Source organism: Chlorocebus sabaeus, chromosome 20, assembly GCF_047675955.1.
Source record: "Chlorocebus sabaeus isolate Y175 chromosome 20, mChlSab1.0.hap1, whole genome shotgun sequence".
Taxonomy (NCBI): Eukaryota; Metazoa; Chordata; class Mammalia; order Primates; family Cercopithecidae; genus Chlorocebus; species Chlorocebus sabaeus.
This window is the reverse complement of record NC_132923.1, coordinates 103,558,136-103,571,938: the sequence shown is the minus strand read 5'-3', so window position 1 is coordinate 103,571,938 and position 13,803 is coordinate 103,558,136. Positions and strand designations below refer to the sequence as shown.

At 43.2% G+C, this 13,803-nt stretch overlaps 1 protein-coding gene across 6 annotated transcripts in view; it reads right to left on the bottom strand.

Moving 5' to 3' along the window:
• Nucleotides 1-13,803, bottom strand: part of CSMD2 (CUB and Sushi multiple domains 2) — a 654,890-nt gene that overhangs the window by 10,052 nt on the left and 631,035 nt on the right. For 3 of the 6 annotated variants that reach the window (XM_037996751.2, XM_007979489.3, XM_073007524.1), the window contains 6 exons: nt 13,343-13,516; nt 12,931-13,004; nt 9,673-9,784; nt 8,924-9,103; nt 3,100-3,165; nt 799-960 (listed from right to left, as the gene is read on the bottom strand). In XM_037996751.2, coding sequence (XP_037852679.2) covers nt 799-960; nt 3,100-3,165; nt 8,924-9,103; nt 9,673-9,784; nt 12,931-13,004; nt 13,343-13,516 — 768 coding nt within the window. Of the gene's footprint in view, nt 1-798; nt 961-3,099; nt 3,166-8,923; nt 9,104-9,672; nt 9,785-12,930; nt 13,005-13,342; nt 13,517-13,803 lie in introns of those variants that run through there. The other 3 variants (XM_073007520.1, XM_073007521.1, XM_073007522.1) reach the window with 3 other exon arrangements.

Genomic DNA, 13,803 nt, shown 5'->3' with positions numbered 1-13,803 from the left:
TCTAGTTTTCTTTCTTATGAATGTAATGTTTCCTTTAAAAAACTGGAGTCATATTTTAAATATATTATAATGAATGCATTTCCCTCAACACTGGCATAATATTTCATCTAGTAGATATACTATCATTAAAATACCCATTTCTCTATTTTAGGGAAATTTTCTAGTTCCAGTTTTTACATAGCACAAATGGCCTTGTAATGGGAACAGCCTTTATTTAAAAATGTTTGACTCCCTCCATATCTTCTTATGACAAAAATTGTTAGAAATGTAATTAATGGGTCCAATCATTTTCAAGCATCTTGATACAAACCGCCAAATTGTTTTCCCAGAACTGTACCATTTTAGAATTTGGCCTTCATGGCTGAAACCGACCTGCACTAAGTGTTATCATTTAAAAACACTCTTGAGTTGATAGTGTAAGTGGAAAATGACGTTTTGTGTTTACTTTTTTTTTGATGATTGCTGAGAAATATTTTTTCCTTTGTTTGTTGACTGACTGTACTTTGGCTCCTGGGAAGTCTCTGCCCCTATTTTTGGTTCAGTTTAGGGATATCAGTCTTTTCCCTTTGTTTGTAGGAGTTCTTTGTATATTCAAGTTATTAATATTTGCCATTTAAACATTTCCCTTTAGTCCATGGTGCTTTATTATGTAAAGATGAATAGACATTTCCTCTTCCCTGACCACCAGACAAGTCTGAGCCTTGCATGACAGTATGATGCAATGCCATTAGGCTCATTCTTGCTAAGGGTATGTGCCCATCCATCCTCCTGGCTTCCATAGAGAGGTCTGCTCCTTACCAGCCAAGTGCAGCTCCACGCCACTGTGGTCAATCATGGTGGCATTGACCTTGCTGTTGGCAACTTGGAAGCCAGTCACTCTGAGCATGGCTGGCTGCTTCTTCCCCTGATATTCATAGGCCCCTTTCCACAGGGAATTCTTGGCAAAAACATCCCCAGGAACTAGAGGAATTGAGAAATAGATGTGAGAAGGACTTTGTGTGTGCTGCCAGAATTGGGGTGACCTGATGACTGATTCCAGCCCACTCACTGGGATTGTTTCCTTTCCCCAACGTCTAACGTGGGGAGGGTGGTAGAACGCTCTGGCCTCTTCTCCTCTTGTGTCTCAGAGTGGATGGGTGAAATAAATATCCACTCCCATGTTCATTGCAGCATCATTCGCAATGGCCAAGATAGGGAAACAACCCAAGTGTCCGTGAATGAATGAACAAATAAAGAAAAGGGTATATATACATACACTATGGAATACTAGACAGCTTTTAAAAAGAAGGAAATTCTTTCATTTGTGGCAACATGTACGAACTGGAGGACCTTATGTTAACTGGAATAAGCCAGGCACACAAAGACAAATATCATATGATCTCACTTACATATGGAATCTAAAAAAGTTGAACTCATTGGAGTAGAGAGTAGAATGATGGTTATAGAGGCTGGGGCAGAGTGGAGGGTGATGGAGAGATGGTCAAAGGGTACAAAGGTTCCATTAGACTGGAGGTATAAGTTTTGGTGATCTACTGCATGTCATGGTGACTATAGTTAATAAGAATGTATTTTACATTTCAAAATTGCAGAAAGAGTAGACTTTTTTGTTGACATGGAGTTTTGCTCTTGTTGCCCAGGTTGGAGTGCAGTGGTGTGATCTCGGCTCACTGTAACCTCTGCCTCCCAGGTTCAAGCAATTCTCTTGCCTTAGCCTCCCAAGTAGCTGGGATTACAGGCATGTATCACCACGCCAGGCTAATTCTGTATTTTTAGTAGAGATGAGGTTTCACCATGTTGGTCAGGCTGGTCTCAAACTCCTGACCTCAGGTGATCTGCCCACCTCGGCCTCCCAAAGTGCTGGGATTACAGGCGTGAGCCACCACACCCAGCCAAAAGAGTAGATTTTAAATGTTCTCATCACAAAAAATAACTGAGATGATGGGTATGTTAATTAGCTTATTTATTCCATAATGTATACATATAGAATAACATCACATTGTACCCTATAAATATGTTTACTATTTGTCAATTAAAATTAAATTATTTAAAAAGATATAGAGAGGGAACTAGAAATGAGGTAGAGAAGAAGGAAGAAGAAAAGAGGAGAAAAGGAGAAGTGTTTAAAAGATGGAGAAAGGGAAGAGGGGAGAAGAGAGACAAAACTGACATGTCAGTATAGCATGGTGAATCGGAACATGGGCAAGTGAAGTCAGACAGACCCAGAGTCTAATCTTAGCTCTGTCACTTATCAGTTGTCTGATCATGTGCAAAAGGCTTAACTTTCTCCCTGTAAAGGCTATGCCTGTATTCCTATAAATGGTGGCCATCCCATCTACCTTATCAGGGTTATTGTAGGGGTTAAATGACTAATGTTATAAATTGTATGTTACATGATTTGCATGTGTAAAAGCACTTAATCAGTGATAGCTACTAAAATTGTCATTTATCCTTGTAATCATTCTCTATGGCAATTATTATGATCTCTATTTTACTGAAGCTTAAGAGGTGAAGCTCACTTGTCCAAGGACACAGCTGGTCAGTGACCAAAATGGCACTCAAATTGAGTTTCTGATGGCAAATCTAGCCTCGTTTCCTGCATAATACACATGCTAATGTGGTAAATAAAAGTAGAAGGTTCATAAAAGGATGTGATAGTCTCTAAGAATTTGGCATTGGCCAGGCCACATCTGCAGTCTCTATCCAGTTCTGGATGTGATACTTGGAAAGACCCCAGACCTATTTTAAACTGTAACCATTTCCAGGAAGCTCCCCGGGCATGACCTGGGTCGATGTGTTTGTATGACCACACACTGGTCAGTCCTATGCCAGGAGGGGCTGTAGTAATTAACAGTTCCAAAGCTTCCTGTTGGAAGGCACTAGCTCTTTCTTCCAGATGAAGTTTCTGCTTCCTTCAGGCTCACTTTCTTCTGAAGTCTGCCTGGGCTGGGGAGGTGGGTAGGGAAAGCCATCCAGATCTATAGATAGTTTTCATGGCCTTCCTCTAGGCACTCAGCAACTCTCAGCAACTCGTGTTTTCTGGCTAACTCTGTGAAAAAAGTAATGCCAGTTTCTTGAGCCAATGATCTGGACCATACATACTCAAGGCTTGGGTGAGCGGTGGCTCCCGGGCAGTGTTGATGGGTCTCCCACTGGGCCGGACCTCTGCTGGGGAAAAAGAGTGGAAGAAAACAGGTTCAGCTTCTGGTTCATACTCTGTTGGAAAAAATAATGGCCACCTGTCTGACCTTAGGTCAATGGGTTCTTTGAGATCTTGCTTTGGACTTACTATTTTTTAGACCAGGAAGTGGACTGCTTTGATGGTCTGATGGTGCTGTGGATCCCTCTCAGAATAAAAAATACTAAGAGTTACAAAGGAAGTCCATTTGATTAGCTGGAGTTATTAAAATAGTAGACAAGACATTAGCATATAGCGGTATATGTGATTCTTTATCACTATATTAAATAATGGGATCTAGCAGTGAGTCTAGAAATGACCATAATCTTGAAGTAGTCAGGAACATGAACAGTATTTCATGATATTGGTAGCAACGGGAATGTAAACAAAAATCTCTTCAATTTCTATGGGTGACAAAGTCACAGGTGCTAACACTCCTAATGGTTGTTGTCTACGTTCAGAATTAAAGGAGCTGCTACATTCCAGTAAAAAGTAAAGGAAAATAAAGGTGTACATTTTCCCATCCAAGTGCACAGGCTCCCTGAACGCCCTCATTGAAAACTTTGGGGAGGCTGAGGCAGGAGAATGGAGTGAAGCCGGGAGGCGGAGCTTGCAGTGAGCCAAGATCGCACCACTGCACTCCAGCCTGGGCGACAGAGCAAGATTCCATCTCAAAAAAAAAAAAAGTCCTGTCCTCAACTGTGCTTTCCTTCCAGATGCCTCACATGAAGGAGAAACTTCTACCCATCAACAGTGAGCTCCATGAGCCCTGGTGGGGGTTGCAGAGGAGTGCATTCCTCCCTTGGAATGATGAGATTAAGACCAAGAAGTTCTCACAGGCAAAGCAAAGGCAAAAGCTCTGGGCCTGAGCCAGACAGCCAAGGTTTAGGTCCCAGCAGTGTCACTTAATGACTGTGTGACCTTGACTAGTAACTTTACCATCAGAGTCTTTGCCTCCTCATTTGAAACACGGAAAAAACTAAAACATACTTCACAGGTCTATGCTGAATAAATGAGGTTATGAACAGAAAGTCATAGTCAGTAAATATTAATGTCTTTTCTTCTTTTGCAGAGAAACAATAGAAAATCTGCCTTGTTGCCATTAAGGGCAGGCTTCCCACTGTCTGCCCTGGCGGGGAGCACAGCTTTAGCAAACCTCCTTCAACTCTGGAGGTCAGCCTATGCCTGAGTATACAGAATGCTGTGGAGAAAGTTTCTGCAGTGACTCAATGCAAGTGTACTTCTGAACAGAATGCTTTATCGTCTTAGGTTTCGTAAGATGAAAGGAGCAAAGAAGGAGACAGCGCCTTATGTGTGAGGTACTGTGATAGGCACTTCTTCATTTACTCCGCTCTTGAAACTCTGAAGTAGAGATTATTGACCCCATGTTACAGCAGAGAAACTTGTTGAAAGGCAGAGAAATGAAAGGGCTTGCTCAAGATCATACAGTAAGGGGTTGAATTCAGCTGCATCTAAAACATTATATATTTTTAAATAAAGTAGCTATAATAATAGATTAAAATATTTAAGAATAAGTGTAACCAAACAAATGTAAGACTTGTACACTGAAAAATATAAAACATCTAAATAAATGGAAGGATATGACATGTCCATTGATTGGAAACCTTAATACTGTTCAGATGGCAATACTCCCCAAATTGATCTACAGATTCAATGCAATTCCTGCCAATATTCCAGCTCTCTAGTTTGCAGAAATTGACAAGCCAATCTTAAAATCTGTGTAGAAACAAAAGGCAAAACAATAGGCAAACAATCTTAAAAAACAACAAAGTTGGATAACTGATACTTTCCAATTTTTTTTTTCTTTCATTTAAAAAAAATATTTTTATTTAGAGACAAAGTCTTGCTCTGTTATCCAGGCTGGAGCGCAGTGGTGTAATCATAGCTCACTGTAACCTCCAAATCCTGGGCTCAAGTGATGCTCCCACCTCAGCCTTCTGAAGAGCTAAGACTACAGGCGTACACCACCACTCCTGGCTAATTTCTTCACTTTTATTTTTTTGTAGACATGTAGTCTCCCTAGGTTACCCAGACTGGGACACTTGCCAATTTGAAAACTTACTACAAAGCTACAGTAATCAGGGCTGGCTGGTAATGGTATACAGACAGTCATAGAGATCAATGGAATAGAATAGAGAATCCAGATATAAACTCATACATTTATGGTCAAATGGTTTTTGACAGTAGTGTCAAGGCAATTCAATAGGGAAAGAACAGTCTTGCCAACAAATGGTGCTGGAACAACTGGGTCCACATACAAAAGAATGAGTTTGGATTCTAACCTAATATCATAAAAAATTAATTCAAAATGGATCAAAGACATAAATGTAAGAGGTAAAACTATAAATCTCTAAGAATAAAACATAGGCATAAATCTTTGTGACTTTGGATGTGTTAAAGTTTCTTAGATATGACATCAAAAGCATATGCAACCCCCAAAATAGATAAGTTGGATTTTATCAAAATTAAAAACACTAGTGCTCAGAGAACACTAACAAGAGAGTGAAAAGAAACCCCACGAAATGGGAAACAATTTGCAAATCATGTACCTTATAAAGGCCTTGTATTTTAGATAGAGAAAGAATTCTTTCAACTCAACAGTAAAAAGATAAATTAGTAAAAAATGGACAAAGTATTTGAATAAGGAAGACATACACATAAAAAAGTGATGAGCACCATTAGCCATTAAGGAAATATAAATCATTTTTGCACAATGATACAGGCAACAAAAGCAAAAGTAGACAAATGAGATTACATCAAACTGAAAAGCTTCTGCACAGCAAAAAAACAAAACAAAACAAAAAAAACACACAAAAAAAAACAATCAACAGAGCGAAGAGGCAACCTATGGAATAGGAGAAATTGTTTGCAAACCATACATCTGGTAAGAGGTTAACATCTAAGGAACATATAGAAGGAACTAAAACAACTCAGTAGCAAGAAAATAACCCGATTTAAAAACAGGCAAAGAATCTGAATAGACATTTCTCAAAAGAAGACATACAAATGGCCAACAGGTATATGAAAAATGCTCAACATCAATAACCATCAGGGAAATGCAAATGAAACCCACAATGAGATATCACCTCCTGCCTGTTAGGACTATTATAAATAAGATTAAAGATAACAAGTGTTGGTAAGGTGGTGGAGAAAAGGAAACTTTTGCACACTGTTAGTGGGAATTTAAGTTAATATAACCATTATGGAAAACAGTATGAGGGTTCCTCAAAAAATTAAAAATAGAACTACCATGTGATCCAGCAATACCATTATGGAGTATACATCCAAAGGAAACAAAATCAGTAAGTCAAAGAGATACCTGCACTCTCATGTTTATTGCAACATAATAGCCAAGATACGGAAACAACTTAAGTGTCCATCAGTGGATGGATGGATAAAGAAAATGTGGAATATATACACAATGGAATACTATGCAGCCTTAAAAAAGAAAGAAATCCTGCCATTTGTGACAACATGGATGAACCTGGAGGACATTATGTTAAGTGAAATAAGCCAGGTACAGAAAGACAAATACTGCACAATCTCACTTATCTGTGGAATCTAAAATAATTGAACGAATAAATAGAAGTAGAGAATGGTGGATACCAGGAGCTAGGGTGGGGTGGTACTGGGGGGTTGGAATTGGAAAGATGATGGTCAAAGGGTACAGAATTTCAGTTAGATGGGGAATAAGTTCAAGATCTCTTGCACATCATGGTGACCACAGTTAACAACAATGCACTGTGTACTTGAAAATTACTGAGAGTAGATTTTGTGTTCTTACCACAAAAAATGGCAAGTATATGAAGTTAATGGATATGTTGATTAACATGACTTTGCCACTCCACAATGTATACGTATATCAAAACATCATGCTGTACACTCTACATATATACAACTTTTATTTGTCAATTAAAAATAATTAATTGGATGAAAATTCAAACAATAAAAAACACCACAATGAGACACCACTTTATACCCACTGATGATGGATACACTAAAACAGGACAGACAACTGTTGGGAAGGATGTCGAGAAATTGGACCGTGAGGCATTGCTGGTGGGAATAACATGGTGCAGGCACTTTGGAAAACTTTGGCAGTTCCTCAAAATATTACACATAGAGTTACTGTTCTCCTAGATATGTACCCAGGAGAACCGAAAACATATTAAAACAAAAACATGTGCATGTATGTTCACAGAAGCATTATTTGTAATAGCCAAAATGTGCGAACAACCTAAAGAGCCATCAACAGGTGAATGGATAAACAAAAAGTGATGTCCATATGATGAAATATGATTCACGCATAAGAAGGAAAGAAATTCTGACAGATGCCACAACATGGATAAATCTTGAAAACGTTATGCTAAGGGAAATAAGCCAGACACAAAAGAACAACTACTGTATGATTCCACTAACATGAGGTACTTAGAATAGGCAAATTCACAGAGGCAGAAAGTATGACAGCAGTTTCTATGGGCTAAGAGAAGGGGGAAATGGCAGTTATTGTTTAATGGGTATGGAGTTTCTGTTCAAGATAATGAAAAAATTCTGGAAATGGATAGTGGTGATGGCTGTGCAATATCATAAACATAACTGATGCCACTGAATTGTACACTTAAAATTTTATATTATGTATATTCTATCACAATAAAAACTTAATAAATGTACTTCAATAAATGTACTTTATATTACTACCATATGTGGAAAACGAAAGAAATTTACAAGCGATACAATGAAAACAAAACGCCGTTAGTGAGTTCTAGCTCTGATACAATCTCTGACCCCTGAAGGCTTCCCTCTGAGTGGCAGGATAGCAAAATAGTCATAGATCCTAAAGTTAGACCATCAGGGTATGGATCTTCAGCTCTTAACCTTTCTCAGCTGGGGACCTTGGACACATTCATTAACTTCTCTGTGCCCTAGTTTCCTCATCTATTAAATAGCCTCATAGGATCTTGTGAAGATTACATGAGTTGAAACATACAAAGCACTTAGCACAATGCCTGGTATCTGGTAAGGTCAGTGCCTATCAGAGAGTTTAATGCCATTCCAGCACTGAACTAATCCTTTATCCTTAATCCTTTCTCTCAAGACTGGACTCAGACATCACCTTCTCCAGGAAGTCCTCCCTGACTTCTCCTTTCCCCCACTTTAGTGCCCTTCCTCCTCATTCCTACAGCATTTGGCACATCTCCATGTTCCTCCAGGTACTCCAGATATAAAATCTGATAATGTGTCTGTCTTCCACATGGCAGGGTTGTGTTTTTCCCCTCCGAATCCCTCATGCTTAGTGCAGGCATGGGGCCTCATGAACTCTCAATCAATAGAGAATGAATGAATGAAGAAGAGGGGAAGGAGGTCTGGGACATCCTCATAACCCCAAGGGACCTACAGGCGGGTGCTGTTTTATCAAGGGTGTAATATGCGTAATGCGTCACTCCAGGTTGGTGGAAGAAAGCACTTTCCTCTGCCCGATGATGAAATGCGATCCTGTGAGTGTTTCAGCCCAGGCAAAGGGGGCAACCCTTGGGGTGGGTTGAGTATGGACCTTTTTAGACCACTCTCTGGTTTGCTCTTCTAGACCCAAAACCTTAGAAAATCAGAAGCAGGATCCAGCTCCTGGAAATGTGATTCCTTCCTTCTCTTTTGCCCTCTTTCAGCTCAAGCTCAGCTGGCACCTTCAGCCTCCCACCCTGGAGAGCTTCCCCGAGCAGGCACACTCACCCAGGCAGATGGGCGGCTTGCCTGTCCAGCTGCCATCCGCCTTGCAGGTGCGGTGCTCGGAGCCACCCTTGAGGGAGAAGCCCTCCTGGCAGGAGTAGATGAGCGTGTAGCCCATGGAGGGCAAGTCCAGGGCCCCGACGTTGGCATGCGTTGGCGTTTCTGGCTGCCTGCAGTGGTGGGCTGGATGAGAGGAAAGACCTCGTTGGACCAGAGGAGATTAGGGGCTTCAGGGGCCCTTTTGACCATTCCTCTGTTCCTAGATAGAATATCCTCTTCCTTCCCCTTCTAGTCCCTTTCATGCCAAGCATCCCCCCTCCGTAATCCTCCGCCCTAACCCCAAGCTCTGTGTCTAGAGGAATGGCCAAGATGGAAATCATGTGGATATCGGCTTGGTTGACTCTGGGCATGGGAAACCTAAGCCTGTAGCACTTCCTGAGGGGTAAAGGAGTAACTGGGTCAAAAGCTTGATCTCTCCACCCTGAGGCCTGGCCTTGTAGTTGTTGGTTTTTGCTGCTGTCACTGGATAGTTTTTTTCTTTGCTAAGGCATAGGGACTGCCTTCCAGTATCAGAAAGGCTTTTGTGTGGAAGTCCTCTGTGAGGCCCTAACACGTAAGGACTACAAACAGACCGATGTTGATTCACAAGGGGAGTTGTGAGCTCCCTGTCATTCAGAGGATTCAAGCATGTCCCAGATGCCCAGCTGGGGCAAGAGGAATTTTTCTGGGATGTGGGTGAAGTCTGCACTCACGGACACAGTCAGGCGGGGTTCCACTCCAGGTCAGGTTTGGGAGGCAGGTCCTGGTGGTGGAGCCCTGAAGCAGGTAGCCCTTTTGACAGCGGAAGAGGACTGTGCTTCCAACCTGCGGCAAGGACACAAAGTCCCATCGGCCCCTTCCTTCCAGCAGTGCTTCCTACATCTGTCCTTTGACCACTTTCCCATGGCCCAACTCCTCCCCTGCTGTTGCCTGCAAAACTCTTTTTCTGATTCTCTGCCTGGTTAAATTTTCTTCCTCCTTTGAGGCAGTTGATATGATGCCTCCTCCACAAGGCCTCATCTAATACCCCAAACAAAGTTATAATATTACACTCTGTTGTGGACACAGTGCCTGATTCAGAGTCAGAAGACCCTGGATCCAAGTTCTGGCTTCTGTATTTACTCAGGACAGGCTGCATGGAACTCTGTAAACCTTAGTCTTCCTAAGGATAAAGTGGGGATGACCATCCTTGCCACAATCACACTGGAATGTTGTGACACTCAAATGTGATGGCAGATTTGACAGTATTTTACAAAATGTGAAGAAGAGTGTAAATTAAATATTGTGCGTGTGTCCCTTTCCTCGATGAAACTACGAATTCTTTAAGGATGGGAGACTTGTCTACAGATATGGCCCCCATAGAATCTGTTGAATGAACTGCCACCCTCCCTCCCCACTCCGCTCAGTTATGTTCCCCATCTTAACCCTCCACCAGCCCCTCGCTGTACAACTCGACACTCCCACAACTACAGTCTCCATCTCTCCCTACCCAATCCACTTGGTGTAATGTGGCTAGATCTGTTTCCTACACTGCAACTCGGATTATACTACTTCCCAGCTCAAACACTCATGTGTCCCTATTAGCTACTGGAACATGCGCAAATGCAACGTGTAACTCTTAATTTCCACTCCCTTCTTCCAAGCTGAACACTCTTTATCTTGGATTTCATCATTTGACTTAACAGATGGCACCTTTATCCATGCAGTTGTGCAAATAAAGAACCTCCAGTCATCTTTGATCCCTTTGACCCCACAATCCATCCCATCAATGAATCCTCTTGGTTCTACCTACAAAACATATCCTGAACAAGCGCTCAGGATCACTTCTCACCTTCTCTTTCCCTGAAGTCATGGCAACAGTGTCCTCCTTGTCTAAGTGCTTCTATTCTCAATTGCCTGAGTCATAGTTCAAATGAAGAATCAGATTGTGTCACCTTCAAATGGCATTTTGGATAAAATCCAAAAGACTTATGATGGCTTCAAGGCCCTGCAGGACCTGTCCCACGCTGCTGCCTTTGCAAAAATTATGTGATATCTGACATACACAAAGTAATATATGGAATACATATAAAGTATAATAATAAAATGGACATTTTAGATTGAATCCACATGCAACTTCAGAGCTAGAACGTTACGGACATGGTTGTAACGTCCTAGGGCCTCTTTCCCTGCTCTGTTCCTCAACACTCCTCCGTAGTAAAGGCTGTCTGGAAATTTGTGTTAATTTCCTTGCCTTGTTAAAAAACGATCCTATCACATATGTGCATACATATCTCTAAACAATTTAATACGTTTTTGCTGGTTTTAATATTTATAAAAGTCGTGTCATGCCACCTTTGCCACTTGATAGTATGTTTCTAAGATGCATCCATGTCATGCAGAGCTGTAGTTCATTCATTTTCTTTGCTGTATGATAATCCATCACGTGACTACACCCACAACCTTTCCTGTTTATTGGTAATATGTGCAAGAGTGTCTCTGGGATATGTGTGCAGAGGTGGAACTTTCGGGTCATAGAGTGTGTGAATGTTTAACTTTACACACCAGGACCAAGCTGTTTTCCACCCTAGCCTCGCTCTGGACTACATTTCCTTCTTCTCTCTCACGGGGCTGAAGACTTGCTAGCTGGCCTGTTTTCCACTCCCTTCTTCCATGCTGAACACTTTTTTGTCTTGGATTTCATCCCAGGCTGCTAAACACATCCCTCAGCACTCCTTTGCAGCAGCCTTTCGTTCAGCCAGGAATGTCACCCTGCTCTGCACAGGGCTAGCCCTTCTCATCATGGAGGCCACAGTTCAAATGTCACCCTTCCCTAACTACCCTTCCTAAAATGGCAACCCACCCCGTTCACACCCCTTCATATCACACTGTGTATCACATCCAGTGCTCTCAGAAGCTAGCTCGTTTATTTATTTACCATCTGCAGCCAGGCAGTTCCCTTCAAACAGGCACCCAGCCTATCCTGTTCCCGCTGTATTCCTAGCACCTAGAACAGTTCAGTGCCATAAGCACGTGCCGAGTGAGTACAGACCAAGTGAATAAGTCACATTACTTGACTAGATCCCAGCCTGTCATGTCCAGGTGAGTCTGATATTTTCCTGGGCAAGTCTTGGACTCCAGCTAGTTGTCTTGCCTTGAACACACCCATACTTTCCTCTTCTTCCTTTTCTCTGTTCAATGTATCCCAACCCAGACTGTCCAGGTTCTCTCCTCCCAAAGCTCATGTGAGATGTGTCCGCAGGGCCCGCGTCCTGATGGGCCAGGCATGCCGATGGGCCTGCCACATGTGTGATACATGTTCATTGCCACTGTGCATGAGCTCAGGGTCCGTGGGTGGGCTGGGCACCTTGAGAACAGAGGTCTGTCTGTCTCACTCACTTCCGTATTTCCACAACTACCCTGCCTGGGACTGGCGGGAAGTGTTCCTGGAACTGCACGCCACTGTCCCTTCTCATCAGTTTCTCTGATGGATGTTAGGGTCCTTCTGTTTCTGCAGGGTGCTCCCATGGAGCACTGTTCAAAGAGGCAGAGGGCTTTCTTTCTGCGCTTTCCAAGCTCTTGTCTTCCCCGAGTGCTGTGCTGAGGAAGGTCCTGGGTCCTCTTTTTTTTTTTTTTTTTTTTGAGATGGAGTCTCACTCTGTCGCCCAGGCTGGAGTGTGGTGGCGCGATCTCGGCTCACTGCAAGCTCCGCCTCCTGGGTTCACGCCATTCTCCTGCCTCAGCCTCCTGAGTAGCTGGGACTACAGGCACCCGCCACCACGCCCGGCTAATTTTTTGTATCTTTAGTAGAGACAGGATTTCACTGTGTTAGCCAGGATGGTCTCGATCTGACCTTGTGATCCGCCCGTCTCAGCCTCCCAAAGTGCTGGGATTACAGGCGTGAGCCACCGCGCCAGGCCCCTGGGTCCTCTTATGGCAGTGACAGAAAGGGATAGGATGTAGGAATCCCCTATCTTGGCTGACCTCCTTACCTGGTAGCCCTGAGAATTGTTCTGTATCCCAAACTGTGGCACGCCAGGGTCTGCACACGTGGTCAGGGTTGGATCTGGATGGCCAAAACAAAGACACAGATCACATGGTCATGGAAGCCTTCACTACCTCGTCTCACTCTGGGAAATAGGTGTAGAAAAGAAAATGGGGCCACATCGTTACTTTCCTGCCCACTGAGATCCCCACCTGAGCCTTGGCCCTGGCTGCCTATTTGACTCCTCGAAGCACACTAGCTCTGGCTATTTTACATCCTGCTGCAGAAGCTCAGAGGAGGAGATGCTCCCTTTTGCAGACGAGACCACTGAAGACACGGAAGGAAAGTGATCATCTCAGGCCCCAAAGAAGGTCCCTCCTCCCCAGCCAGGATGCACTCTGCCCCAGGTGACCTCTCACCTATGCAGCTGGGCTGGGTGCCACTCCACGTCCCATCTGACTGGCAAAACCTGCGTGGAGAACCCACCAGCACCAGAGGGGGGTGGCAGGAGAAGGAGACAGATGACCTGTAGGAGAAGCCTCGGTCCTCTCTTCTACCACGGGGTGGGACACCAGGATCCCCGCAGAACACAGCTGGGAAGACGAAGGGAGAAAGGCAGGTCTAAGTTGCTTTCTGGAACCCAGTCTTCCAGTCCCACACCCCCACCTTTGTTCTTTGCACTGTTCCCATCCTGGTTGAGCTTGAACTCTGGGAACCAGGGCAGCCCAGGTAGCTGCTTCCGCCCGCTGCGGTGCTGCGGCTGATGGGGGCTTCCTCTCCCTTCTGCATTCGAAGTGCCTATTAATAATGATCCAAGTAATGGAGTCACATTACAGGAAGTTTATAACATGAAAGGAAAATAAACGACAATCCCACTCTC